This window comes from Schistocerca piceifrons, chromosome 1 (assembly GCF_021461385.2).
Source record: "Schistocerca piceifrons isolate TAMUIC-IGC-003096 chromosome 1, iqSchPice1.1, whole genome shotgun sequence".
Lineage (NCBI taxonomy): Eukaryota > Metazoa > Arthropoda > Insecta > Orthoptera > Acrididae > Schistocerca > Schistocerca piceifrons.
Window position 1 is genome coordinate 1,125,404,139 of NC_060138.1, and position 27,952 is coordinate 1,125,432,090.

The window sequence follows — 27,952 nt, forward strand, 5'->3', positions numbered from 1 at the left end:
CGCCACTCATACCTCACCTGTCTTTCAACAACTTCTTTGCCTCTACACTTCTGCCTCGACTGACATCTCTGCCCAAACTCTTTGTCTTTTAATATGTCTGCTTGTGTCTGTATGTGTGGATGGATATATGTGTGTGTGCGAGTGTATACCTGTCCTTTTTTCCCCCTAAGGTAAGTCTTTCCACTCCCGGGATTGGAATGACTCCTTACCCTCACCCTTAAAACCCACTTCCTTTCGTCTTTCCCTCTCCTTCCCTCTTTCCTGATGAGGCAACAGTTTGTTGCGAAAGCTTGAATTTTGTGTGTATGTTTGTGTTTGTCTGTGTGTCTATCTACCTGCCAGCGCTTTCGTTCAGTAAGTCACCTCATCTTTGTTTTTATATATAATTTTTCCCACGTGGAATGTTTCCCTCTATATATTGTTTATTCCTTCAATTTTCACAGTGTATACTTGGCGTTACCCACATATATCCCTGGATTCTTCCATCACCCACCATATTAGAGAAATAATTACATAAGTAGATGCTTTTCAATTCAAATATGAATATCCATTTAATTTTCTTCTCTTTTTTTTTATTAACATATCACGGAACAAACATGCTATTTATTCGGGAGCACCTTGTTCTAACTTTGCAGTGTTCATCTAGCGGAAGTGCATTTTTCATTCTCGTAATAATTTTACAGATATGCTGAAATATATGCCATATATTTTTAAAGCAAAACTGATTCCACACCATTATTTTAGTTGCATCCAAACTGTCTTTATTAAACCCACAGATAAAAATGGAAGTGTGATTCACGCTTTACTCGAAAAGTCTGAGAACGTGCATTACATATCCAAATTATGTTTGCAAGAGCTCGCAGACCAGACTGAATACATTACAATTTACACTTTATATACAAATTCACAAACAGTTCTTAATCTATATAAATAGAAATAAATTCTGCAACACTAAAGAAACAATTCTCGTTTATTCCTCTTCATCTGGTGGTATGCCTAGCTCTTCGTCTGTCCATTTTGATGGATCAGGATATGGAAATTCGCCCTGTAAACAACAAAGGAAAGTTGGTCACATATGTTATTTTATCTATGAAAGCAAATTCAAAGAAGATACTTAAAATAAGAATAACAGCAGGTAAGCAAACATTACATGTAATACAATGGTCAGTGACACTTGCAAGATTCTTATGCAACATTCTCTTGAGCAGTTTAGAGTGACAGGTGGAATCTGGGGAATGACTTAAGCTAAGAAGGGTATACAACAAGACAGTACATCAAATTAATCAAATGGAAAAATTGATTATTTCATTCCACAGATAACAGAGGCTGCAGTTAATCTTTTGCCCTTTTTAAACATCATCATTTTGCTACTGTCATATTGCAGATGAAGACCTTTCAAAGGCAATTGAAATCATGTTGACTTTGCAAGTTATGTGACAGAATTGCTCTTCAGTATTTGTCTTTGTAGGCAAATTGTGTAGTACTGCCGGTAGACATGTCAAAGTGAGAATGACACACTACCTAGCATACTAATACTCCCTTTCTTGGGAAGGAGAGAGGGATATGCTGGGAAGATTGAAAAGGGAGGGAAAGTCACTCAACACACCTAGATGAGAGGAAAAATCTACTGTTCCAAAAGCTGGGTAGTGAGTCACTTTAACATTTATATTTGACTATCAGCAATACAATATCTGATCAAAAGTATCAACACACCTATTAGTGGACATTAATATGGGGTTTGTCCACCCTTTGCCTTTGTGACTGCTTATACTCTGCTGGGGACACTTTCAGTAAGGTGTCTGAATCTCTGTGGAGCAATGGCAGCCCATTCTTTCTCAAGAGCTGAAACCAGAGAAAATGGTGAGTCTGACATGGGGCAAGAGTGAAGTTCAGGCTCTAAATCATCCCAGAGGTGTTTCATTGGATTCAGGTTGGGACTGTAGGCAGGGCAGTCAAAATAAGAAATATTATTGTCCGTAAACCATTGCCTCAAGAACCTACTTTATGACAGGGTGTACTGTCTTGCTAATACAAACAGTAATTGTCTCCGATCTGTTCCCCTACAGTAAGCAGTGTTGTACAATGTGGTCATACACTTCCGCATTCAGCATTTTCTTTGGCACAATATGGGGATTACAACCCAAACCACAAAACACACCCCCATACCATACTCTACCGATACCTCCACTGTACTTCAGTTGGCACCACAGATGGAAATCCAAATCCTTCCACCCGAGTGCCACATGGCATAGTGTGTTTCATCACTGCAAGTCCATTGCTTCCACTCATTCAATGTCCAATAGCATTGCTGTTTACACGATGATGTATTGTCTAGCACTGACTACAGAAATACACAACTTACAAGGAGCTGTCAGATGACTGTACTCAATTCTTTTGAACCCCCTACAAATGCATGAGGCCCACTTGGTCTTGGTTTACCTGTGGTTTTTCTCTTTGCATTCCCACTTCACAAGAACATCACCAATGGTTGACTTGAGCAGCTTTAGAAGCGTGGAAACATCTCTGATGGATCTGTCACTCAGGTGATATCCAATTATCACGTCAGAAATTATTAAGCTCTCTTGGCCAAACCATTCTGTTGTTCTGTTCTGACAACAAAGTACTCTCTGCCTCCTTTTACATTGGTGAGACTGCATTAGATAGTGGTGTCTCATACCTTTAATCAGACAGTGTCCTACACATTTTGCCTCATGAAGGTAAGTACTGGTCGTCAAATCTGTCTTGATTTATTCATTTTCTCAAATGAATTTACCTTCAACACAATTAACTGTTGATTGTGTTGGGACAGCAACCAGCCACAATTTTACTTTCAGTTACTTTATTCAAAGGGTACTGTTACCAGTTTCGAATAATTATGATTCATTTTCAGACGGTTTCCATGCTTTCCTTACAACATGTGGAGCGTAGGGAAGGCAAATGGTCAACTTCGCTTCATTGGGAGAATTTTAGGAAAGAGTGTTTCACCTGTTTAGGAGACCACATATAGAACACTGGTGCACCCTATTCTTGAGTACTGTTCTAGTGTTTGGGAAACGTACCAGGTCGGATTGAAGGAAGACATTGATGTAACTCAAAGGAGGGCTGCTAGAGTTGTTACTGGTAGGTTCGAACAAAACTTCAGTGTTATGGAGATGCTCCCTGGATGAAAAGCAGCATTCATTTCAGGAAACACTGTTGAGCAAATTTAGAGAACCTGCATTTGAAGCCAACTGCTGAATGATTCTGCTCCCACTAACATACATTGCACGTATGGACCATGACAATAAGATACGAGAAACTAGGGCTCATACAGAGTCGTGCAGACAGTCACTTTTCCTCACTCTATAAGTGAGTGGAACAGAAAGGGAAATGACAAGTAGTGGTACAGGGTACCCTCCGCCATGCGCCTTATGGTGGTTTGCGGAGTATCTATGTATATGTAGATGTATAGGTTCACATCCATTTTACTCTTTTGTTAGTGTTGGCAACTTCTGTTTGTCTGCCTCTTGCCACTTAGTATCTATGTAAGGTCAAAATTGTGATTGTGGAAATTAAGTAACACTGGGCCTACAAGTAGGTCATACTTTTTCAAAGAACTGGAATCTGTGAGGTACAATATACAAGTCAGTGTAAACAGTCCCGTCAAAAAACAGGCAGTGAAAGGGAGAGGAAGTGAGGCATCACAATCATTGAGAGTTGCTTCTTGTGTGCTCTGCGAATGAGTGTTTTGATATTAGCTGGTCACAGCCACAATTATTAGTTTTGTTAAAAAAGACAACTGTTGGAACTGCACGTTTCATTATCCTGTGTATGATAATTTTCATCCAAACTCTACATCCTACCAACTTGGAGGACTTTAATTATTTTGGGACCTCATATAAGGTCTCATGCCAAGACCCCATAAATGAAGAATTTTATCCTTCTTCGAAGATCCAACAAGAATTTAATCTTACTTGTTACCACTAAGTGAAGCATTTGCACCACACATGAGATCAAATAGGCTAGTAAACATGTTTGCTAAGGATATGCAAAGTAAGTGTTTGCAAAATAAACTAATAATCATTGTAAATATGTGTGTGTGTGTGTGTGAGATATATATATAATTTTGAACATAGACACCCGTAAAGGCTACTTCGACTCAGACCACCACCTACTACAGATCAGGATTCGTCTTTTGCCCAAGAAAAAGCTCCAGAAGAACAAAATTGTTAGACCAGATCCAGAATACGTTACTTTAAACCAGACACAAATATTACACAAAATTAAAATGGAGAAAACGACAGACTGGACACAACTTTCACGAAGAATCCAAGAGGCCATGAAACTAGCACAAGCACCACGAACACGGAAACACCGTTGGTGGAACCACACATGTGACCAAGCTATTGACCAACGAATCAGTGCATGGAAAAAATTTAGTTGCCATAAATCCCAAGAGAATTGGATGAACTTCTTGAAAACACAGAAGCAATCAAGCAAAATCATTCGCAATGAAAAACGACAGTATGACAAACGGCGACTGACAGAGATCGAATCGGACTTCATGAAGAACAATACAAGAAACTTCTACAGAACGTTCAGAGAAAATATGACTGGATATCAACCACCCAACTTGTGCTTCAGAAGACCGGATGGAACCCTAGAAACCAATACTAAAAACAATTGTGACATTCTGGCAAAGTACTTTGAAAAACTGCTCAACACGGACCCCCCCATGGAAGAAATGATGACAGAAACGAGCACATACAATCCAGATAGTGAACCTCCAACTCTAGAAGAAGTTAAAGAAATAATAAAGTCACTCAAGAATCGTAGAGCACCAGGAGAAGATGGCATCATCGCGGAAATCTGGAAGTTACAAGACCCAGAACTCACCAAAGACATCCACAGGATCTTGGAAGACATCTGGAAGACCATGAAAATTCCTGACGACTGGAAAACTGCCCTGATACACCCACTACACAAAAAAGGTGACAAGACTAACCCGAACAACTACAGAGGAATATCCCTACTACCGGTCACATACAAGATCCTCTCTAAAGCTTTACTGAACAGACTAGAATACCAAACCGACCACTTGATTGGGGAATACCAAGCAGGCTTCCGTAAAGGGCGGTCTTGTGCGGAACAAATTTGGAACCTGAAAATGATTTTACAACACAAACAGAACCTGATCATTACCTTTGTTGACTTCAAAAAGGCGTACGACTCTATCGACCGGAAAACTCTCTTCAAAATTCTAGCAGAATACAAAGTAGACAACAAAACACGGGCTATCATAGAGCAAACTTTAACCAACACAACCTCCAAAGTAAAGTTCTGTGGGGAACTATCAGAGCCCTTCGAAATTCGCACAGGTGTCCGACAAGGCGATGGCCTCTCACCTCTCCTTTTCAATCTGGTGTTAGATAAGGTCATAAAAGAATGGGAAACATCACAACGGGGGATAACCTTAGGAAACCTACAGATTAAATGCCTGGCTTTTGCAGACGATTTGGCAATTGTCACGAAAGGTATAAAGGAAACAAAAGACGCTATTGAAAAACTGCACGAAATCGCTTCCAAAACTGGACTACAGATCTCTTACGAAAAGACACAGTTTATGAGCACAAAGAAACTCTCATCTCTGAACACAAAGTATGGCACGATTTACAAAACAGCAAACTTCAAATACCTCGGTGAAACACTACAAATGAGTGGACATAACAGAGACTCAAATGAAGAAAGAAAGACTAAACTGGACAAGGCATACAAAGTAGTGTGGAATCATTACAACAAGAAGTCTATCTCACAAAAAGCCAAATTACGCCATTACGACACGGTGGTGCTCCCCGAGGCACTATATGCAGCAGAGACCACACTAATCCGAGGGCATACACGTATCAGACAATTAGAAAAAGTAGAACGGAAAATACTTAGGAAAATATTTGGCGCAACTAACAACAATGGAATATGGATCAAGAAACCTACAGAGGAACTGTACAAACATACGGAGACAATCACAGAAAAGATTAGAAAACGCAGACTACAATTCTATGGACACCTATACAGAATGCCATCACACAGGCTGACCAAACAGATCTTTGACTGGGTAACCACTAGAAACAACAAATGGGTGGCAGAGGTAGAAAACGACCTGAACCAGCTCAACATAACAGCAGACACAATAAACGACAGAATAAAGTTCAGAAACATCATTAAGAAAAGTAAACTACATGAGATACAATGCGACAAACGAACAGGCATAAAATGGACCGAAGAACGAAAGCAAGATCACAGCCAGAAGATGAAAGAAATATGGGCAACCAAAAAGGCAATCAAGATGAAGCCGAAGACACGAAGCCGACAAGAAGCATGGACAGAGGACCGGAAACAGAAACACAGCGAGCGAATGAGGGAAGTTTGGGCAGCAAGGAAGGCAGCAAAAGGAACTGGCCATGTAGTTTAGTCCAAATGCGCTCTTTAAGGGCAAAACACCAATAATAATAATAATAATATATATATATATGAAAGCCACCAATGTAATTGCATGAATTTTATTACTGTAGTTGGGAAAGTTACATTAATTACTTTTTTAAGTTGGCCCTGCTTGACTTGGCCGTGTCTTAGCTAGACTTAATACAATGAGACATATTCGTAGTGTGATTGTCACACTGTAGTGAATGAAGATAGCCCACATCTGCCTGAAAAGAAAATAGGTGGCAAGTTGCAATTTTCAGGTAGTGTGAGAGAAAAAGTAATTAGATGTAATGCTTAATGGAAAGGGGTGGTACTAAATATGGACTTTTTTCCCTTCTTTTCTTGACATAAACTTATAGAGCAGATAGTGGAACTTAAAATATTCGATTAACTCTGTATGCTGTATAACAACAAATAACTACTAAAAATTTAGGAAAAGAATTTTTAATGTCAGATTTTCAGGTTTTTGGCAGAGTATAGGTTGCCTAAAAGGTCTCTTATCACCAATTTTCTAGAAAATGCAATGTAATTATGTGGCTAAACTGAGACATTGTACATACATTCAATTAATGCTGTTGCTATTTCTATTGTAAACGTATTTATGTTTTGGAAAGCTGTAAGAATGGCCATTTGCAACTGTCATTACTGAAATTTTTGCTAGAAAGCACTGCTTTTGCTACAAATAATAATTCGTTAACGAAAGGGCAAATAAATAAATAAATAAATAAAAAACAGTTTTACATTGTCATCAATTCTGGAGTTTTTGCAACCAGAATGTGATCACTGCAACAATATCTTGTTAAAGAAAGCAGAATAAACTGTTTTCAAAATTATATTCACAGTCAAATAAATCATCATTTCAAAGAAAATCAATCTCCTGTATCAAAATACCACACAAAGCACAGCCAGAATTTTATATAGCTGCACATCCATTATTGCTTACTGAATGTTTTTAATTGGATGGGTGACAACAGAATACAGTTGACAATTCACATGCAAACAAGAATATAAAATTTTATTGGTGCTCTTCGTCACCATTCGGGGCACATCATATTTTATGTCTTTCATGGTAATAACTTTATTTTGAAAAAAAAGCAAGAAGAAGAAGAAAGGCTTTTTGTTAAATATAATCTCTACCAAATTTAGTGAAGCATTTATTAAATTATAAATTTATGAGTTTCACTTGGCCAAGAGGTAAGCAGAAGGTTCTTGCTAATTAATCACACCACGGCCAGGGATATACGAGGGCTATTCGGAAAATAAGGAACGATAGATCGCGAAATGGAAACCACAGTGAAAATCAAAACTGTTTTATTTGCAACAGTTAGCTACAACTTCCAGCTACTAATCTCCATGGTTGACAATCTGACTTAGACGTTTCTTGTAGCGTCGCATCAACTTTCCAATACCCTCGTTATAGAAGGCAGCCACTAGTGCTTTCTGCCAATTCTCTATGCTGGTCTACAGCTCGCTGTCTAAGCCAAAATGTTGTCTTCATAGACAGTGGTTCATGTGAGCAGAGATGAAACTCAGAGAGAGACAAATATGGGCTGTATTGTAGGTAATCAAACATTTCCCGTTGCCTTACACTGATGATGATGATGATGAAATGATAATGAGGGCAACACAACACCCAGTCCCTGAGCAGAGAGAATGTTCAACCCAGCCGGGAATTGAAACCGGGCCCCTTGGCGTGAGAGGCTGCCGCACTGACCACTCAGCTGTCTGGGCGGACAATGCTGCATAGCTTCAGGCGAAATTTATCACCAGGCCCTCATACTTGGCGGGAGACACTATTGTTCTAGGTATCTTTATATGCTCCCTGTGAGTTCAGAACTAAAAAGAATGACATAACGCGATCGACGAGCATGCTGGAGGCACTGCCCAACACACCTGTGCAAAACTTCATCAGATTTTCACTGTGGTTTCCATTTTGCGACCGATCGTTCCTTACTTTCCAAATAACCCTCGTACAAATGGAAAAATGTAGAGTGACAGCCTCTTTTTATCAGGGTTGCTGGGGTGTAGAGCGGAACCCAATACTTCACAAAGGACAGAGTGTTCATTCTCAGGCGTGTACTTTATTATACCCTTCCCATTATTTGTCTCAAGACCCTCTCATAATGATACGGAATGGATCTCTTTAATAGAAGGAAGAATAACAGGTAACACTTTAACTGTTAATTTGCTTGTGATAATCAGAGACAGCCTGTCTTCACAGTAACTAGCTTCAGTACAACTATTTATTCTTGGATGATTTCTATTTGCTATCCTACTTCCAGCCTGACGTCATTGTTTCATCAGCTACAGCTAAGTCTTAACAGGTTGGAGAAATTGTATGGTGAAACAGTTTCTATTTCTTATAACAGAAGTTTGTTTATTGACTTTAATCTTGGTTGTTCTTTCTTTAATTTATTTAAGATAAAAGAGAAGACGCTGTTACATGTCTTAAAGAATCAATGAAGTTTCTTACCCTCATATTGAATCAGGAATTGACTTTGACGCCGCATCTGAAGTATATGAACTCACATGGCACTCAATTGTGCCAAGGTAAGAGAGCAGATATCAACTCTGTAAATGATACATTTCAATGTACTTAGGTTATCTTTCTCTTCTGATATTTGAGGCAGTGTGACCATTATATTGAGAATATTAAGACTGTGCATCATTATTGCTAACACCAGCAACTCTGGCCTACAGAAGAATTCTTGGGCCACAAAAGCACATTCAGACATGGTAATAGGATTGCCAGTACCAACCAACCTCCATCATGCAGTTGTTTTAATCAATGGCAGCTTGCGCACTGCGTTTAAATGCTTTTCATTTCATATGGTTGGTATGTTTGCAGAGGAAAATGTTCTGACAGGGAGGAAGTTTTATGGCAAAACACAAATGTATATAGAATCTGCTTGGGAAACCTAAAACTCAAACAAAGTATACATTCAGTACCATTACTACTATTACTGTGATACTGCTGTGACTTTCTTGTACAGAAAACCAAACATTAAAAAAAGTCCTGCTTATAATTGTACTGCATAATAGTTAAAACTATTAATGCATAAATGTGTTTTCTGGCAAGTCAAACTTGGACTTCACAAACATAATACAACACACAACATGTATTATTTTCTTTTAGTAAATCAGTGCAGATGTAAGAACCAGTGTCAAAAGCAAAAAAGGAAGGAACAGTAAAGAAATTTTGAGCAGAAATAGTCTTACTGTAATATGCTCTGGTTCATGCCAAAGGTGCCACAGGATCCACCACCACATGTAGGCTCCGACTGCTTCTGCTAAGAATATTGTAATTTTTGCATGTGGTTTTGGAGCTGATCGGTATACATATCTGGCAACATATAAAGAAATGTTACTAAACATATATTTATACTGTATATCCACACAGTAGTATTAAATAAGTAAAATTAAAACAAAGTTTAGGCTATATATAGTAGATTTTGATGTTTTGGTGCATTGCACTTTATTCTGACCTCTTTTTGTACACACAGTGTCAAAATGAGAGACAGTACCAATAGGTAAATCACAGAGCAAACAAAACTTTTAAAAAGTAGTCTGCATGCCAAAGAAAGTCAAAATATTTTTTATTTACAGTGTTGGGGCAACAAGAAGTAACACAGGCTGTTCTTCAAAGACCTGTTGGATAAAAGTTACAGAAAATCTTGCATTATTTTTTGATTCCCCAATAACACAAACAATGCTCAAATATAAGGAGTTTTCAAATTAAACGGTATGAAATGTTGCAGCAACCACACCACTGGAAATTTGCTTATGCTGCTGTGGGATAATGTAGCGAGACATCTAGGAGAGTGAAGTATGTGTCATCACCCACCCCTAGAAACTTTGAAACTGTACTCTCAGCAGGCAAGGTGATGCTCACTGCCTTTTTTGAAGTCAGAGGTCAAATACCCATCAAATTCCTCGAGCACTGAAAAACCATTAACAGTGACACATACTGTAAGACACTCCACAGCTTACGCGAGTCCATTATGAGCAAACAGCCTGAACTGATCGTGTAGGGAGTGATTCTGCTCCATGATAACATGTGTCCACACATCTCTCATGTCACACAAAGTGCAATGGCCAAGTTCAAGTCGGAGCAACTCGAACATCCCCCTCAAGATCCGATACGTCGCCCTGTGACTTGCACGTGTTTGGTCCGCTAAAAAATGCATCTCAACGGGAAACATTTCAACTCTAATGATGAACTGAAGGACACAGTGGAGTACTGGCTCCTGTCCCTACCACAGGGATTCTGAGAACAGGAAAGCCTTTGGCTCAACAAACAGTGGGATAATTGTGCTCAGCCTCTGGTGATTACTTTCGAATAAAGACTGCAATTATATCTACATTCTTGTTTTATATCTTTTCTTTTGAATGCCCTTCAAATTATATAAAAAACTTAAGTAGATTATGGAAAAACTCTTCTGAAAAAATAAGGTAATGCAACATTGTGGCAACAGACGTTAAATTTCTGTATGTCAACTACTTAAATAAACAGGTAACAGAATGTTTATTTGGTGGGTAAGAGTTTACCCACTTACTCTCACTGAAATCATTACGAATGAAATAGTAGATGGGACTCTGTAACATACTTTCTAAATTAGATAGATCCAGTTTAGGTTGAAAGGTGACAATCTGGTTGAGAATTGGTGAAGCCAATGAATGTGAATATTAAATAAAGGTTGTGGTAACAAAGTGGCCTGTAACATATATTAGATAATGGATGAGCATTTTGATGTGTATTATGTACATGTTGGTGTTGCGGTCTTCAGTCCAGAGACTGGTTTGATGCCACTCTCCATGCTACTCTATCCCTTGTAAGCTTCTTCATCTCCCAGTACCTGCTGCAGCCTACATCCTTCTGAATCTGCTTAGTGTATTCATCTCTTGGTCTCCCTCTACGATTTTTACCGTCCACGCTGCCCTCCAATACTAAATTGGTGATCCCTTGATACCTCAGAACATGCCCTACAAACCGATCCCTTCTTCTAGGCAAGTTGTACCACAAACTTCTCTTCTCCCCAATTCTATTCAATACCTCCTCATTAGTTATGTGATCTACACATCTAACCTTCAGCATTCTTCTGTAGCACCACATTTCGAAAGCTACTATTCTCCTCTTGTCTGAACTATTTATCATCCATGTTTCACTTCCATACATGGCTACGCTCCATACAAATACGTTCAGAAATGGCTTCCTGACACTTAAATCTAAACTTGATGTTAACAAATTTCTCTTCTTCACAAATGCTTTCCTTGACATTGCCAACCTACATTTTATATCCTCTCTACTTCGACCATGGTCAGTTATTTTGCTCCCCAAATAGCAAAACTCATTTACTACTTTAAGCACCTCATTTCCTAATCTAATACCCTCAGCATCACCCGACTTAATTCGTCTACATTCCATTATCCTCGTTTTTCTTTTGTTGATGTTCATCTTATATCCTCTTTTCAAGACACTGTCAGTTCTGTTCAACTGCTCTTCCAGGTCCTTTGCTGTCTCTGACAGAATTACAATGTCATCGGCGAACCTCAAAGTTTTTATTTCTTCTCCATGGATTTTAAATCCTACTCCAAATTTTTCTTTTGTTTCCTTTACTGCTTGCTCAATATACAGATTGAATAACATCGGGGATAGGCTACAACCTGCCTCACTCCCTTCCCAACCACTGCTTCCCTTTCACGCCCCTCAACTCTTAACTGCCATCTGGTTTCTGTACAAATTGTAAATAGCCTTTCGCTCCTTGTTCTACGTACATAAACTACAAAAAAAATACAAAGCAGTGTCCACTATGTAACTTATCGAATTCTGAACTAATTGTAAGTGTAGATTACATGCAAAAATGACAAAATAAGCTTCATCCACAAAAGTACAAATTAACATCAGATTTCATATGCTTCAGATCTGCTTACTGTGAGGCTTATTCACAACTACTCCTTTCTACTTCAATAGTGTTGTTTGAGAGGCCATAGAATTCAGACTAGGGACCATCTCCTCAACCAAGATTGCAGGTATAATCTTATCAAGGCTTGGGAACCAGCACTGAGTTTAATTAAGAAGACTCTCAGCAAACAAAACAACCTGGTGACCTGGGCAGACAAAGCACCTATAACAGCGTTACAACAGGCACCGACACCAGCGTTTCCACGTCCACTGATTCACAGGCTCAGCCTGCGGAGGGAACAGCTGGCTGGGGGTGAGGATACAAGTCGGCCGCTCATCCTCTGGAGTTCAGTTCATCAGCACATCAGACATCTCGCCATTGTCAGATATGTTAATTAACAACACTGTCCCAGTATTTGGAAGTCTGTGACAAGATCCTGGTATGTTCATATCCCATGGCATGAATCTTTGACAAACAGTGCTCTGTAACTGCTTGCTTGTTGGGATACATCACTTGAGTGTGCCTCTCATGTTCTCGTTAACAGTCTTCAACAGTGTGCACTGTCTGTTCAATACATGTCTTTCGACATTGACATGGAATCTGGTATACACCAGCCATCGACAAACCAAGAATATCTTTGACACATCTTAATAATGCTCGAGTTTTACTGGGCACGCAAAACAGTTTTTACTCGGTGCTTCTTCAATATGCATCCGATTTTTCCTGATAGTGCACCAGTGTACAGTATAAAGGCAGTGGCTGCCTCGTCCTCCGTGACTTCTTCAGTCTTCACAGCTTATATTGTTGTGGTAGGGCAGAGAGCATTCCTAATCTGCCATTCTGGGTACCCGTTTCTTTCAGAATACAATCCTGACATGTTCCAGGTCTTTAGGCAGACACTCGGCATCTGGGATGGTGCACGCCCTGTGTACTAGTGTTTTTAGTACCACATTCCTCTGTGAAGGGTGGTGGCAACTGTCTGCATGCAAATACAGGTCAGTGCGCGTTTTCTCCCAGTACAAACAGAGGCCAAGGGTGACGTCAGCACTTCTCTTGACCATAACATCCAGGAATGGTAAATGTTCCTTCCATTTTGTCTCCATAGTGAATTTATGTTGGGATATGCAAGGAAGTCAAGGAGTTTGTTTCTCCCAGGGGGCCAGCATACAAACATGTCATCCACATAAAAAAAAGAAGAAGAAGAAAAGAAAAAGAGCACATGGGTTTCAATTTGGATTATGCCAGGGCTTCTTTGTCAAAGTACTGCATATACAAATTTGCGACCACAGGCGATAGTGGGTTGCCCTCTATGATTCCTTCCATTTGTTCATAGAGTTCTCCATTAAATAGAAAATATGTGGTGGTCAGGACATGCCTGAAAAGTTCAGTGGCCTTCTATTTCTCACTAATAAGCTAAAGTGGCTCTCATAGATAAGCCCAGGGGAATAACAAAACACCATTGAAACTCAACAGGATAATGAATCTTTCATCATGAAGTTGTTGAGGCATTTTACAAAATTCACAGAATTGTAGATGTGATGAGTGCATTTACCAACATAAGGGCTCAGTACTTCCATCAGGTATTCTGCCAGAAAATATGAAGGCGCCCTAATGTTGCTGACATTGGGGCACAATGGCACCCCATCTGTGTGAACTTAAGGAAGTCCATAAAGTCTTGGCAGTACAAATCCTTGAGGTAATAGATTCTTTGTGATCTCCTCCAGTAAATCCGTGTCCTTGAGAAGAGCCCTAGTCTTGTTCTACATCATCTTTGCAGGGTCAGCATTGATCTTCCTATAGGAGTCATCATCTAGCAACCTCTGCACCTTCTCAATGCAGCCATAGTGGGAAAGAGCAACAGTGGTTTTGCCTTTGTCTGCAGACAAGACAACAATCTGAGGGCACACTCCTAGGTCCTGAATAGCCCCCCCCCCCCCCTCTCTCTCTCTCTCTCTCTCTCTCTCTCTCTCTCTCTCTCTGCTGGTAATGTTCAACTTCATGGACTTAGTTTTCATCAAAGCATGGCTGGTTTCACGACATACTTCTTCAGCTTCTTCAGCCGGTAGTAGCACCGTAAACTGTTCAACTGCGCCAATGATGCCTGCAACCAGTACGAACTTAGGAGTGGGAACAAAATTAAGTCCCTTCTCCATAACAAACTGCATTGTCACTCAGCTCCATGTCAGTCAGATTGATAACCACCTCACATGGGGCCTCCAGTGATGGTTTGTCAAAAAGATGAGATAATTTTGATAGTTAAGGTCTTGTGGCCTTCCTATGGGCAGAATCACCTGCCACCCTGGTAACGCTAAGTCCAGTCCCAGATCCCGGAATTAAAATAATTGATCAGTTGTAAATGTAGTCTAAACAGTTCCTGGGAGTTGTACCCAGGATTTTGATGGGTAAAGAGCACCCTCCACGTAGCAAGGCAAGGCTGACCCGCCTCTTAATTCTCCTGGTTGTTGCAGAGTCGATGCGATGCGTGACTTTAGCAAAGTTTCAGAAATGCAAGAGCACTCAGCAAATGGCATCTTTGGTGGTACAGCTGGTCAAATTTCTTCAAGCTACGATACATCTCCTCCCCCATAAAGGTACATGATGTGACTCTTCAGTTTCATCCAGCATATTTGTCAGCCAAACAGTCCACGTGTGTACTGCCAATTTAGTGTCCAACAGTCACAAGGTTTTGATGATCGGACTTGTCTCCATCGAACTGAGTTTCCGACAGAAACGTTAAGCTCTTATTTGAGTAAATGCCCTCATTATATCTGCAATTTTGTGGATTTTGTAAAAGGCCTTGACAACTTCAGGATGAAAGACTCGTATTCTGGTGAGTTTTGACACAATTTCATTATTCCCCAGAATGCCTCAAAGACAGTCACTAGCACTTATTGGTCAGAAATTTGACGAGAAGGCCATGCATGACGTTTTCAGGCATGTCCTGACTTCCACGCATTTTCTGTTTAATGGAGAACACTATGAACAAACGGAAGGAGTAGCAATGAGTAGCCCACATTGCCTGTGGTCACAAATTTGTATATAAACTACCTCGAGAAGAAAGCCCTGGCATTAACCAAATGGAAACTCACATTTTTCTTTCCTTTATGTGGACGACATGTTCATCGTCTGGCCCAATGGAAGGGACAAACTCCTCGACTTCCTTACACATTTGAACTCTGGACCACTGTATGTATTGGAAGAAAATGCACACTGACCTGTTTTTGTACACAGACAGCTGCCACCACCCTTCACACAGGAATGGGATGATAAAAACTCTAGTATACAGGACATGCACCATCTTGCACACAGAGAGTCTACTCCAGGAGCTGGAACACCTCAGAACTGTGATCCAAAAAAATGGGTATCCAGAATGGCAGAGATTAGATGTGCTCTCCACCCCATCACAACAGTACAACTAGTGAAGATGGAAGCAGTCATGGAGGAAGAGGCAGCCACTACCTTTATATCGTACACTGGCACACTATCGGGAAAAATCAGATGCATACTGAAGAAGTACCGAGTAAAAATTGTCTTTTGCCCACCCAACAAAAAACAAGCACTATTGAGAAATGTTAAAGATGATCTCGGTTTGTGGAGGGTCAGTGTATGCCAGTTCTATGTCAATATGGAAATACATGTATTAGACAGACATGGCACACTGTCAGATATCATTACCAAGAACAAAGGAGACACACTCGATCTGATGTATCCCAACATGGTCGCAGAGTACTATTTGCCCAAGACTTTTCCAATAGAGTACAAACATGTTCCATAAAAACACGGGAGAACTGCCGGATATCAGTAACATTCTGCCACGATATTTCGGCACAGAGTCTTCTGGCCATCTTCAGCTGAATGCCACTGTAGTAGTACTGGCGAGTACGCACTGTGCTCCGCTATTTGAAGCCTTCTGAGGTGACATTGCTGATGCGCCGCTCAGTGTGCGCGTTCATAACGGCTCCGTGCGCTGCGCCTCGCGCCCTTCACTGCGAAAGCCTGGCATATCAGTATCAGGTCAATTTCCATCTTTATGCAGATAACTACGTCGACTACGAAGTTTCTCTATAACAGGATTCCAAGCAGAGTTTAGCTGATAACCGCTATCTCGATTGATGAGAGTCTCGTTGTCAGACAATCTTATTTCCACAGATTCATTGATAATCGAGCTCCAAAAGTTTGATGTATGGGCCAAAATTTTTGTGTCATCGTAATTCATGGAATGGTCTGTGGAAATACAATGTTCGGCGATTGCGGACTTGGTGGGTTGGAGAAGGCGAGTATGCCGTTGGTGTCGTTTGCCCTATATATGATTTGCCGCATTCACACGGAATTTTGTAAACACCTGGTTTACACAGGCCCAGGTCGTCTTTAACGGATCCCACCAGTGATGAAATTTTGGAAGGAGGACGAAAGATGACTCTCACTTGATGCTTTCTCAATATTCTGCCTATCTGTGAAGATATAGTCCCAATAAATGGTAGATAAACAGTCGACCTGGAAGCCTCTTCCTCTTCCTTGCTCCGTCGTTTGTAGGTCTTCATCACTCTGTTCACTTGCCTAGGTGAAAAACATTCTTCAAAAATACTTTTTGCAGGTGTTCCAGTTCCGCTTGAAGACTGTTGGCGTCAGAGATAGTATGGGCACGGTGGACCAAGGTTTTGAGAACGCCCATTGTTTGTGCTGGATGGTGGCAACTAGTAGCTTGTAGATATAGGTCTGTATGAGTGGGCTATCTGTACACCGAGTGGCCAAGTGTGCCATCACTCTTCCGTTGCACCAAAACGTCTAAAAATGGCAGACAACCATCTTTCTCTATCTCCATGGTAAACTTTATGTTTTCATGTATGGAGTTAATGTGACGTAAAAATTCTTGGAGACAGTCCAGACCATGAGGCCACACTATAAAAGTGTCGTCAACGTACTGCCAAAATACTGTCGGTTTAAAAGTGGCAGAGTCGAGTGCTCTCTCCTCAAAATCCTCCATAAAAAGATTGGCCACCAGGGGAGACAGAGGACTCCCCATGGCGACACCATCAGATTGTTCGTAAAATTCGTTGTTAAATATAAAATATGTAGAGGGGAGAGTGTGCTCAAACAACGCTGTAATGTCTGCACCAAACATATTGCCAATGAGGTGTAGTGAGTCCACCAGAGGCACCTTTGTGAACAGTGAAACCACATCAAGACTGACCAATAAGTCACTACTTTGCAGTTGTAGCGACTGAAGTCGACTGATAAAATCACCAGAATTCTTTATGTGATGTGCACACTTGCCTATCATTGGTTTGAGCAAAGATGCCAAGAATTTTGCTAGGTCGTAGGTGGCTGCTCCGATGTTACTCACAATTGGACGTAATGGCACATTTTCCTTGTGGATCTTAGGCAGTCCATGTAGCCTAGGTGGAACTGAACTGTTTGGTTTCAGTCTCTTGACAACCTCCTTCGGTAGAGAACTATTTGATAAAAGTTCTGCTGTTTTTCGCACTACTCGGCTCATGGGATCCATCAATTTTGCGATACGTTGAATCACACAATAAAACATTGATCTTATTAATATAGTCAACCCTTGGCATGAGGACAGTAGCGTTTCCTTTGTCAGATTTTAAGACTACTGTATCCACATCTGCTCGTAAGTTACGGAGGGCTATCCTCTCCATGGGCGAGATGTTATTCTTCATTGGTGCACCCCTGGTCAATACACGGCAAGAATCTCGACGAACTTCCTCCACTTCATCTGTATCAAGACGGCATACAGCTTCTTCGATGGCACCGATGAAATCCACTAGTGGCGGTGAAACAGGTGTGGGAGCAAAATTCAGTCCTTTTGCTAGCACAGACACAGTCGTGTTATCTAAAGTTTCTAAAGTTTACAGCGTTGTTTGAGCACACTCTCTCCTCTACATATTTTATATTTAACAACGAATTTTACGAACAATCTGATGGTGTCGCCATGGGCAGTCCTTTGTCTCCCCTGGTGGCCAATCTTTTTATGGAGGATTTTGAGGAGAGAGCACTCGACTCTGCCACTTTTAAACCGACAGTATTTTGGCGGTACGTTGACGACACTTTTATAGTGTGGCCTCATGGTCTGGACTGTCTCCAAGAATTTTTACGTCACATTAACTCCATACATGAAAACATAAAGTTTACCATGGAGATAGAGAAAGATGGTTGTCTGCCATTTTTAGACGTCTTGGTGCGACGGAAGAGTGATGGCACACTTGGTCACTCAGTGTACAGAAAGCCCACTCATACAGACCTATATCTACAAGCTACTAGTTGCCACCATCCAGCACAAACAATGGGCATTCTCAAAACCTTGGTCCACCGTGCCCATACTATCTCTGATGCCAACAGTCTTCAAGCGGAACTGGAACACCTGCAAAAAGTATTTTTGAAGAATGGCTTTTCACCTAGGTAAGTGAACAGAGTGATGAAGACCTACAAACGACGGAACGAGGAAGAGGCTTTCAGGTCGACTGTTTATCTACCATTTATTGGGAATATTTCTTCACAGATAGGCAGAATATTGAGAAAGCATCAAGTGAGAGTCATCTTTCGTCCTCCTTCCAAAATTTCATCACTGGTGGGATCCGTTAAAGACGACCTGGGCCTGCGTAAACCAGGTGTTTACAAAATTCCGTGTGAATGCGGCAAATCATATATAGGGCAAATGACACGAACTGTGCAGGAACGCATTGTGGAACACTAACGGCATACTCACCTTCTCCAACCCACCAAGTCCGCAATCGCCGAACATTGTATTTCCACAGACCATTCCATGAATTACGACGACACAAAAATTTTGGCCCATACATCAAACTTTTGGAGCTCGATTATCAATGAATCTGTGGAAATAAGATTGTCTGACAACAAGACTCTCATCAATCGAGATAGTGGTTATCAGCTAAACTCTGCTTGGAATCCTGTTATAGAGAAACTTCGTAGTCGACATAGTTATCTGCATAAAGATGGAAATCTACCTGATACCGATACGCCAGGCTTTCACAGAGGAGGGCGTGACGCGCAGTGCACGGAGCTGTTATGAACGTGCACGCTGAGCAGCGCATGAGCAATGTCACCTCAGAAGGCTTTAAATAGCGGAGCTCAGCGTGTACTCGCCAGTACTACTACAGTGGCATTCACCTGTAGATGGCCAGAAGACTCTGCGCCGAAATATCGTGGCAGAACGTTACTGATATCTGGCAGTTCTCCCGTGTTTTTACGGAACAATCAGTACGCCGGGAAAGCTTTAAACATCACAGAGTACAAACATATCAGAATGTTTACACAGACTTCCAAATACTGGGACAGCATTGTTAGAGTGGCTGTAGAAATTTGCACCAGGGATGATTACATTAACCGAGATTGTGTCTATAATCTTATCAAGGCTTTGGAACCAGTAATGGGTTTCATTACGGAGACTTTCAGCAAACAAAATGATCTGGCAACCAGGACAGGCAGAGCATACTCATGAATGCTACCACAGAAGTCGATGCTAGCATCTCAACATGCGCTATCAGGCGGCCGCATTGGGTACGCCCTGCATGGGAGAGGATATAAGTTGGCTGTACATCCTCAGGAGCTCAGTTTGTCAGCACCTCACAATGAAGACATGTCTGATCCCTGAAATGTCGAGCCCGCTGGACACTACAAACTGGCATTACAACGATAGGCTGTTCAATTGACAAATACGCTGGGAGAAACTGAAGAAGCACAAACTTTCTACTGATTAACGTCATCAAAATGGCATCAATGGCAAACAACCAATCAAATTATAAATTCTTAATGTTACAGTCAACATTTTGAATTCATAGCCTAATGCAATCTGTGACCTTGTTGCTAGATTTTATACCAAATTTACTGAAATAAAGAAATTTCATAAATTATGTGGTAAATGGCACTGCTATGTAGAGTTTTAATAAGTGGATTAAACAAATATTTTTATTTTTATCGGGGGGGGGGCAAATAAATAGCAGATTCAAGGAAGTTTCTTTAGAAGCGATCAGTGTATTAAAATCAGAAAGCATTTTAAAAAGTTTTAAAAATCCATCTACTGCCACTAAGCTTAATCCTGCCTGTAATATCAAAACTGAATAGAAGATTACATCTCGATTTTATTACTGATGCTTTAACTACCATAAGAATAAGACAGTTTTAACAATTCTATTTTTCAGACGGCAGATTGCCTAACTGTGAAACTTCATGATATTGAAAAGTTTGGTGTACTATCTGCACCCTTACGAAACCACTGCCGTGTCAACTTGACTGCAGAGTGAAAGACTTCACAGAGTATTAAACCTCTGACTAGAGCTTAAGCACTATTCCCTCAATCTTTACTCTGGCTGCTAGGACTGTGGGATAGCTAGGCACATGCAGCAAGGGAGGTAACATGTCTGTTGAAAACGACCATTACAAAATGGTGCGCGACAATGGGTGCTGCCGATTCATGATAACACATTATTTTCATATTGCAAATTTCGGAATGCAGGAGAGTTACACCATCTCAAGTGGAATCACTCGATTACCCACCCTACAGTCCTGATCCATCCCCATATGATTATCATACGCCCTCGGTCTCTTAAAACAGCCTTGAAGGGTCAACTATTCCTATTGGATGAGGATGTGCAGCACGCAATTATAGACTTCTTCATACAGCAGGATATGGTGTTTTAGTAAATGGGTGTCTTCAACCTGGTGCACTGATGGGATGACTGCCTCAAAGCTCATAGGGATTTTGCATCATTGGTATACCAATTCTGGATTGTACGACCTTTGAATGGAAACTTTTTGATCATCCCTTATACTTCACGTACATCACATCACAGTCTGACAGTTGATATCAGGAGTCCAATAGTTTATGTGAACAGCCCACAGGTACAGGGAAGAAGTACAACAAAACAAAAACTGCAACCCAATTAGTAACAAGTTCAAAGATATTAAGCTCCAAAGGGCCAACCATTTGCTGGTAATTATCTAAAGGTAAGACCGACATTCAGACACCTTGAGAAGCCGATAAAATCAAAGTAGAAATAAAGAAAACACTACACTTAGAAAGCTAGTCGCTAAATTGCGATGGTAGGCATATTGGTAACAAAGAATATCAGGTGTTAGTCTTCAAGAACGAATGAAGAGAAGTGAAGGTGGAAACATTAGATCTACTAAATGGGAAAGCACATACTGCTGTCAAAGGAACAACAGCTGTTCTCAAAGAATACAGTTTACGGACGAGTGTAAAGATGACTGTTGCTGACGCTATGAATGTGAACACTGGAAGAATGAATGGTATCATAATTCAACAAAGACAGCTTGCTCAAAAGAAACTAGGAGAACCACAATTTATTATCTGGACACCATGTTCTTGGCAGTGCGCTTCACATAATAACGAATGGTGAACTTGGAGGAAATAACACATTCACCAAATATCGAGAATCCATTCATCCCAGAACTTGGCGAGAATTATGAGCAACTCAAGATGAATTTTTCAGAGTATTCAAGATGAGATTACTGAAACTTTGGAATGGGGTTGTGATATGAAGAAACTGGAAGGTTTCCCAAGTAGTCCAGTCAAATTGCAGATATACCTTGCAAAAGGTGGGGTAGAAGAGTTTATTTTTTCAACTCGTTCATATGGTTGGAAAGATTAGAAAACAGAGTTTTGCCAACAAAATTTCGCTTGGGAAAACTTTCTGCAGTCAAAAAACTTAGAAAATTTCGACCTTTTTCAGTCTTTTCAAAATATCTCAGTTTCATTTGCTCCTATCACTTTAATGTCTATTTTCTTCTTTAAAGAGCACAAAATTCTCTACAAATTTGATTCTTGCCATCTTTTTCTACTCCCAATATCTAAGGCGCTACAGCGCCTAAAAAAATACCAATTTTTCAAATTTTGAGCATAGTGGCAAGATACCTTATTTTTGAACACTATTTTTTCTGTTTCTGTAGTATAAATACATTATACATCATGTTATATGTTGGAATTTACCACCTCACTTTCAGGTATTCAATTTCTCTGTATGCAACATGAGGATTGCTGGGCACCCAACTATTGTGATTCTTACATCACTACCTCAAGTTCACTATGGGGCACTTCTGCCCTGGTATTTGTAAAACTATAAATATAAAAATACATCATTAAGACACACACACACACACACACACACACACACACACACACACACACACACACACACACAATAATTTGTCTCAGGAAACTGAACTATTATTAGCTACCTAATTAAGTAGGTATTTATTCTTGTGTATAAAAGCCACGCAGTTGACATTAAAAATAAGTAGCTTTATTACAATTAAAATGCATTGTCAGTTACTAAAAAATGTTGACAGTTCTGGGTGTGCAATACTTGTAATATCGCACTTTAGCACACTTGAGACAGATATGAGCATCATTTCCAACTTTTTGATGGGCCAGTTTCCTCAGTGTCACCAGAAATACCTTGAGTTATGGATTCAGGTTCTGTACATAGAGTTGATCCCAGATTGACCTCTTCTTTAAACAGTGAGTCGGCCTCAGCAAGTTCGTTGATTTCGTCAGCGGTTTCCTCAACATCCTCCATAACATCTTTTTCACTGTCTTCATATAAATATTTTGGCACGTTTTCACAGTTGACCCCAATACATATCTTACAAATTGAAGAACATTTCAAACCTGCTTTTCTGCAGGAGCACGCTCCGCCACAGTTCAGCTTGCATGAGCATGAAACAATGTGAAGAAGTGCTTCAGGTGCTGGATCTTGGCTCATTATAATGGGTATTGGACCGTGGTCACTGTGATTCCAGCCACATTTCTCAGGAGGTTTCCAGTTTCCCATCCAACTTTGAACTTGTTGGTAAGTCCGCAACGAATGATGTGCAGCATCTTGTATAGGTGGCAACCGTGCAAGATTCAGTTTGCTTTTTGTGGCAGACTTGGCGAATAGCTGGTACCGCAAATAGTCTAGTGTGTGGGAACTGCTGACACCTCCACTATACAATGCGATAGGTAACCTGTTCTCCTGCTTTTATTATTTCTACACGGGTAGCATGTGGTTTATTGAACGTGCAAAGGGCTGAGGTTAGGTGTTCATTTTTCGCAACAATATTGCAGCACTTAATTTTTCCTTGACGAAAAAATGCGGATGTTGTATCACATCCGCTAAATGCGTAAGTGAACAGAACATGTTCACTGTCAAACTAGTAAGTTGCAGTGGAAAACCACTTGTCTTCTGCCTTTCTTCTTCCTGGCTTTAAGAAAAATAAGTTTTCAATGCCTTGCCCAAACCGGTCATGAGCACAAGCAGGTCAACATCATCTCCTACAATGACAACACTTCCAAAATCTTTGGTTCTTGAAAAGGCAGATGTTACAATCATAACGTCAGCATCATCTTGTGCCTGGAGCAATTCAATGCTACACTCCAGAAATTCCTTTTTAAGAAGTGTGATCAAACGCATCTTGTTTCATTCATTGTACAAGAACTTGTCCTGAGGGACTTGGTTCACCATCTCTGATTCAACCACAACATCAACCGAAGAATGTTTTTTGGACCTACGAATCCTCTCAGCACTCTTTGTGCTACATTTGTCTCCCTCACATGGATGCCCATCAAATACAATAGCAAATTGAGATCCAAAATGATGTTGCAGGTAAGAAACATAGCTTTGGGCTATTGACTTGAAGCAAACATTTCGAGTCCAAGTCACTTTGTGGATAAGGTACCCTCCATCAATGACAAAAAATTTACTCGGTCCACCTGACTTCACATCTTCCACTGGAACGAAGGCCAAAGAATAAATATGCTTTTGTCTGCTAAAGAACAATTCCTGCATACTTTTTCTTATAACTGATCATTAACGTCAATTGACAGTAGAAAATGTACAGCACCTGCATGCAATCCGACGTGAATGTGTTCGTAGTTACTGAATATGATGCTGTTTGTCCTGGCCCTGCAGCAGAGTGAGATGGTACATTCCAATGAATAACATGATGAGTAATATGTTTATACCACACAAATAGAAACTGAAATAACAGTGTTCAAAAATTAGGTAATTTGCCACTTTGCTCGAAATTTGAAAAAAATGGTATTTTTTGACATGCTGTAGTGCCTTAGATACTGGGAGTAGAAAAAAATGGTAAGAACCAAATTTGTAGAGAATTTTGTGCTCTTTAAAAACGAAAATAGACGTCAAAGCGATAGGAGCAAATGAAACAGAGATATTTTGAAAAAACTGAAAACGGTCCGAAATTTTCGAAGTTTTTTGACTGCAGAAAGTTTTCCCATTTGTTGGGAAAACTTCGTTTTCTAACCTTTCCAACAATATGAACGGGTTAATAAAATAAAATCTTCTACCCCACCTTTTGCAAGGTACAGGCTTTTTTCTGACAGTTTCACTGGACTATAAGGTTAAGCTTCAGAAAATACCAAATGTAAGTGACACAAGACAGAACTCCCAAGCAATACAGGCTCTTTCGGCATTTGTTCTTATACCAGAGAGAAGAGACTCACTATTCCAATTCATAGGATCATCTCTTACAGATGAGCAGATCATTAGTTTAATGACCATGTGTAGCATGCACATAACTATCAGAAGCTGCGCAGCAGCTCACTGGTTCATGGAAAACCATTAAACTGTGTGAAAAAGTTTTGGAATCAAGAACCATCAAGTCTATCAGTTCTTGGTGTGCAGAACAGGCAATCAACTGTCTTCAAGATCTTAATATCTATTGTAAAATGAAGCAGAAAATTTTGTTTGCATTAATTTTGTCCAGCCAGACACAAGAGTGATTTATGATGCAACATTCATCATATTTATACTTATAAGTTTGTAGTTTTGTATTTATTTGTAATTTGTATGTCATAAATAAGAATAAAGTTTCGTAAAAATTGATTTCTTCTGGTTGAGGGTGATAATTTTCTGAAACCAAAACAACTGAATATCTTTTCATTATCCTTGAACAAAAGTTCATCAGGTTATGTCAAGACATGGGGTTACAAAAAACTCATATCCCTATAAAGAGAAGAATATTAGTTTAAAAAAAAATTGAGGTTCATCACTATGAAACAAGAAACTACCAAAAACTAAGAACAGTTCACATAACAAGACATTACGAGAAAAGTTCAACACACATGGGAACATACCTATTCAACTGCCTTCCAAATGATATAACCCAAATGAAGAACATTAATGCCTTGCACCACACAGTCAGAGAAATATTGTAGAAAACTCAATTTTACTCCTTAAACGAATTTTCTGTTTGTTGGAAGGTAAATTTTAAATAATTATGCATGCACAAGTAGAAAATAGACATAACTGACATGAAATTTTGATAAAAAACATGTATGCAAATTTAAACACAGGGAATTAGTCATAACTTTAAAGAATTCAAAACACTGTACAATGCCATCCATTTATTATGCTGCAATCTGTTTTATACAGACACTGAATTGTATAGTACACTACATAAATGTCATTGTGTAATGAACTTTCACCAGTGATAATATCGGAAACATGTGATAAATGCTGTAAACAACATTGTGACAATGTGAGAACAGTGGCAATTTTTTCAGTCTAAGCTACAAATCAGTGTGTCACCATGACCAGGTTTATTTAGTTCCACATTTGTTGGCTTTGCCAACCCACAACCTAACTGTCACCTTGCAACCTAACCTACACCTCGGGCAAAGCTACAGATTAGACTGTCACCACAACCAATTTTTTTGCTTTCATATTTGTTGGCTTTTTTTCAACAAGCCTGTAAATATCCACACCAACAGGTAGCATCACTTTAGCCATTAGCATTCTATCAGTGATCCAAGTGGATGACTCACATTGCTTGACCCCAAACAACATGTATCAATTGAAATAGCCCTACATCAAATGGCTGAATAAAATTATGTTTCTTTTGTTTTGGAACATCAGTTATGTACATTAAGAACTATGGGACTACACATTTCATATTCTCTCTTTTTGAGTTTAATTTTCTTCTGCGCTACTCTTAGTAAAATACCCTCCTCATCTGTTGTTATTAACAAACAAAAATACACTTATGTTAAATGACAATGATCCTGAAATAGCCAGCTGCAAATTTTATAACAAACCTCCATACAGCATAAATAACTGAAAAATAATGTCTACATTCAAATAAAATCTAAGATTTCACCTGGTCTCAGCCTGTCGTCACAACGTAAATGAATTCTTGGAGCCAAGTATACACGTTAAAATCTACAAATCCATTAAAATATCATTTGTCTACAGATCCCATACAACATCATGTAATGATGTGCTGGCAACTCTAATTTTTGTTTGTGAGTAAATACAGAAACACTTTGCAGTAACATGCATGTGTATATTGATGAATCCAATTCTAGAAACAGTGACCAAAGAATGAAAAATAATTTTTAAAAATGTAATCCCCACCGTTGCAAGGGGTATTTATAATGTTGAAGTATCCTTATCACGATGTTATGACCTATGGAGTACAGTTACAGAAAATACCACTAGGATAATTCTTCTGTTTTCCACTGTCACTTGTTTTAAAGGAAACAAGAGTTGCAAGTGATGTTATATGTAACAATGTCAAATTTTTATCTGCTGGTCTGATACGAACATCTTATTCTTGTAGTGTTCTTGCACACGTTAGTTTGGCTTTTGCTATACACTTAATTGTTTCATATCACAACATAACAATGTCTTGCAGCCAACATCTGACAACTTTTTCTAGTCACATCTAAATCATGATGGCATCTGGACTTAAAACATTAAAGTTCCCGCGAACAAAATACAGATTTTGCATAAACCGTTGTCTCTATCTCGATTTCATGCTAGCGTATTTTGATGGGAGTGTATTATTTGAAAGTAAACTTGCACCAATGTTTTCTCACAGACATGAAACGTTTACCCTTGCTGGCAACCAAGTACAAAATGACTTCTTCAGAAACGGATGGTTTATTTCTCTTAGTAAGTATACATTTTCCTTGAGTTCATGAACTTCAATGGAAACAACTGTCACCAAAACTGCATGTCACAATTTCTGCTATAAAACGTAAGCCTTACAAATATACACTGCAACTGGACTAAAAGTGCATCAACAAATGAAACACTCTGCAACCTAGTCTTTCATAAACACCTGCTATACATTTTGCGATCTACAGTGACTGACGTCTGACTATTTTGATGATAAGCCCGAAACATCGACAAAATGCTTGTAAAAAAAAAATCGTCTGCTTCATTTAGAATGCCTTATTACCTGACTATGCCTACGCAAAGTTACTTACTCGCCACCGCCATTTAGAGGTGGTTTCAGCATAAACGTACGCCTCTGTATACTCTTCGAAGTTGACGCTAATCTCCGGCACAGCAACAATCCCCTAGACGAAAACATTTTCACCTCCTCCTTCTACGAGGTCATTAACAACAGACACCCAGGTCTTCGGGGGACCAAAATATCAAAGATCTTAAACGTTGGAGACCTTCCGTATATCTACAACGATTCGCAGCAGTTCGTCACCAGACTACAGGCCCGTCCACACGCAACGATCTGTCTGCGCAAATGTCTGCGCACATCACATCTGCGCAGACAGATCGTTGCGTGTG

The 27,952-nt window shown here is 39.8% G+C and overlaps 1 protein-coding gene across 1 annotated transcript; it reads right to left on the reverse strand.

Moving 5' to 3' along the window:
* Positions 1-789: 789 nt before the first annotated feature.
* On the reverse strand, positions 790-27,814 carry LOC124779036 (NADH dehydrogenase [ubiquinone] 1 beta subcomplex subunit 2, mitochondrial-like). The gene is made up of 3 exons (XM_047253683.1): positions 27,634-27,814; positions 9,679-9,802; positions 790-1,045 (listed from the first exon to the last, which is right to left on the reverse strand). Exons 1-3 carry the CDS (start codon positions 27,738-27,740, stop codon positions 971-973), a joined length of 306 nt encoding a protein of 101 aa, XP_047109639.1. The 5' UTR covers positions 27,741-27,814; the 3' UTR covers positions 790-970.
* Between the last annotated feature and the right edge of the window lie 138 nt (positions 27,815-27,952).

Coding starts and splice junctions, on each gene's coding strand:
- LOC124779036 (XM_047253683.1), bottom strand. CDS start 27,740: ATGTTTTCGTCTAGGGGATTGTTGCTGTGCCGGAGATTAGCGTCAACT. Junction 9,803..27,633: donor CCTCTAAATGGCGGTGGCGA/GTAAGTAACTTT, acceptor ATATGTTGCCAG/ATATGTATACCGATCAGCTC. Junction 1,046..9,678: donor ATGAACCAGAGCATATTACA/GTAAGACTATTT, acceptor TGTTGTTTACAG/GGCGAATTTCCATATCCTGA.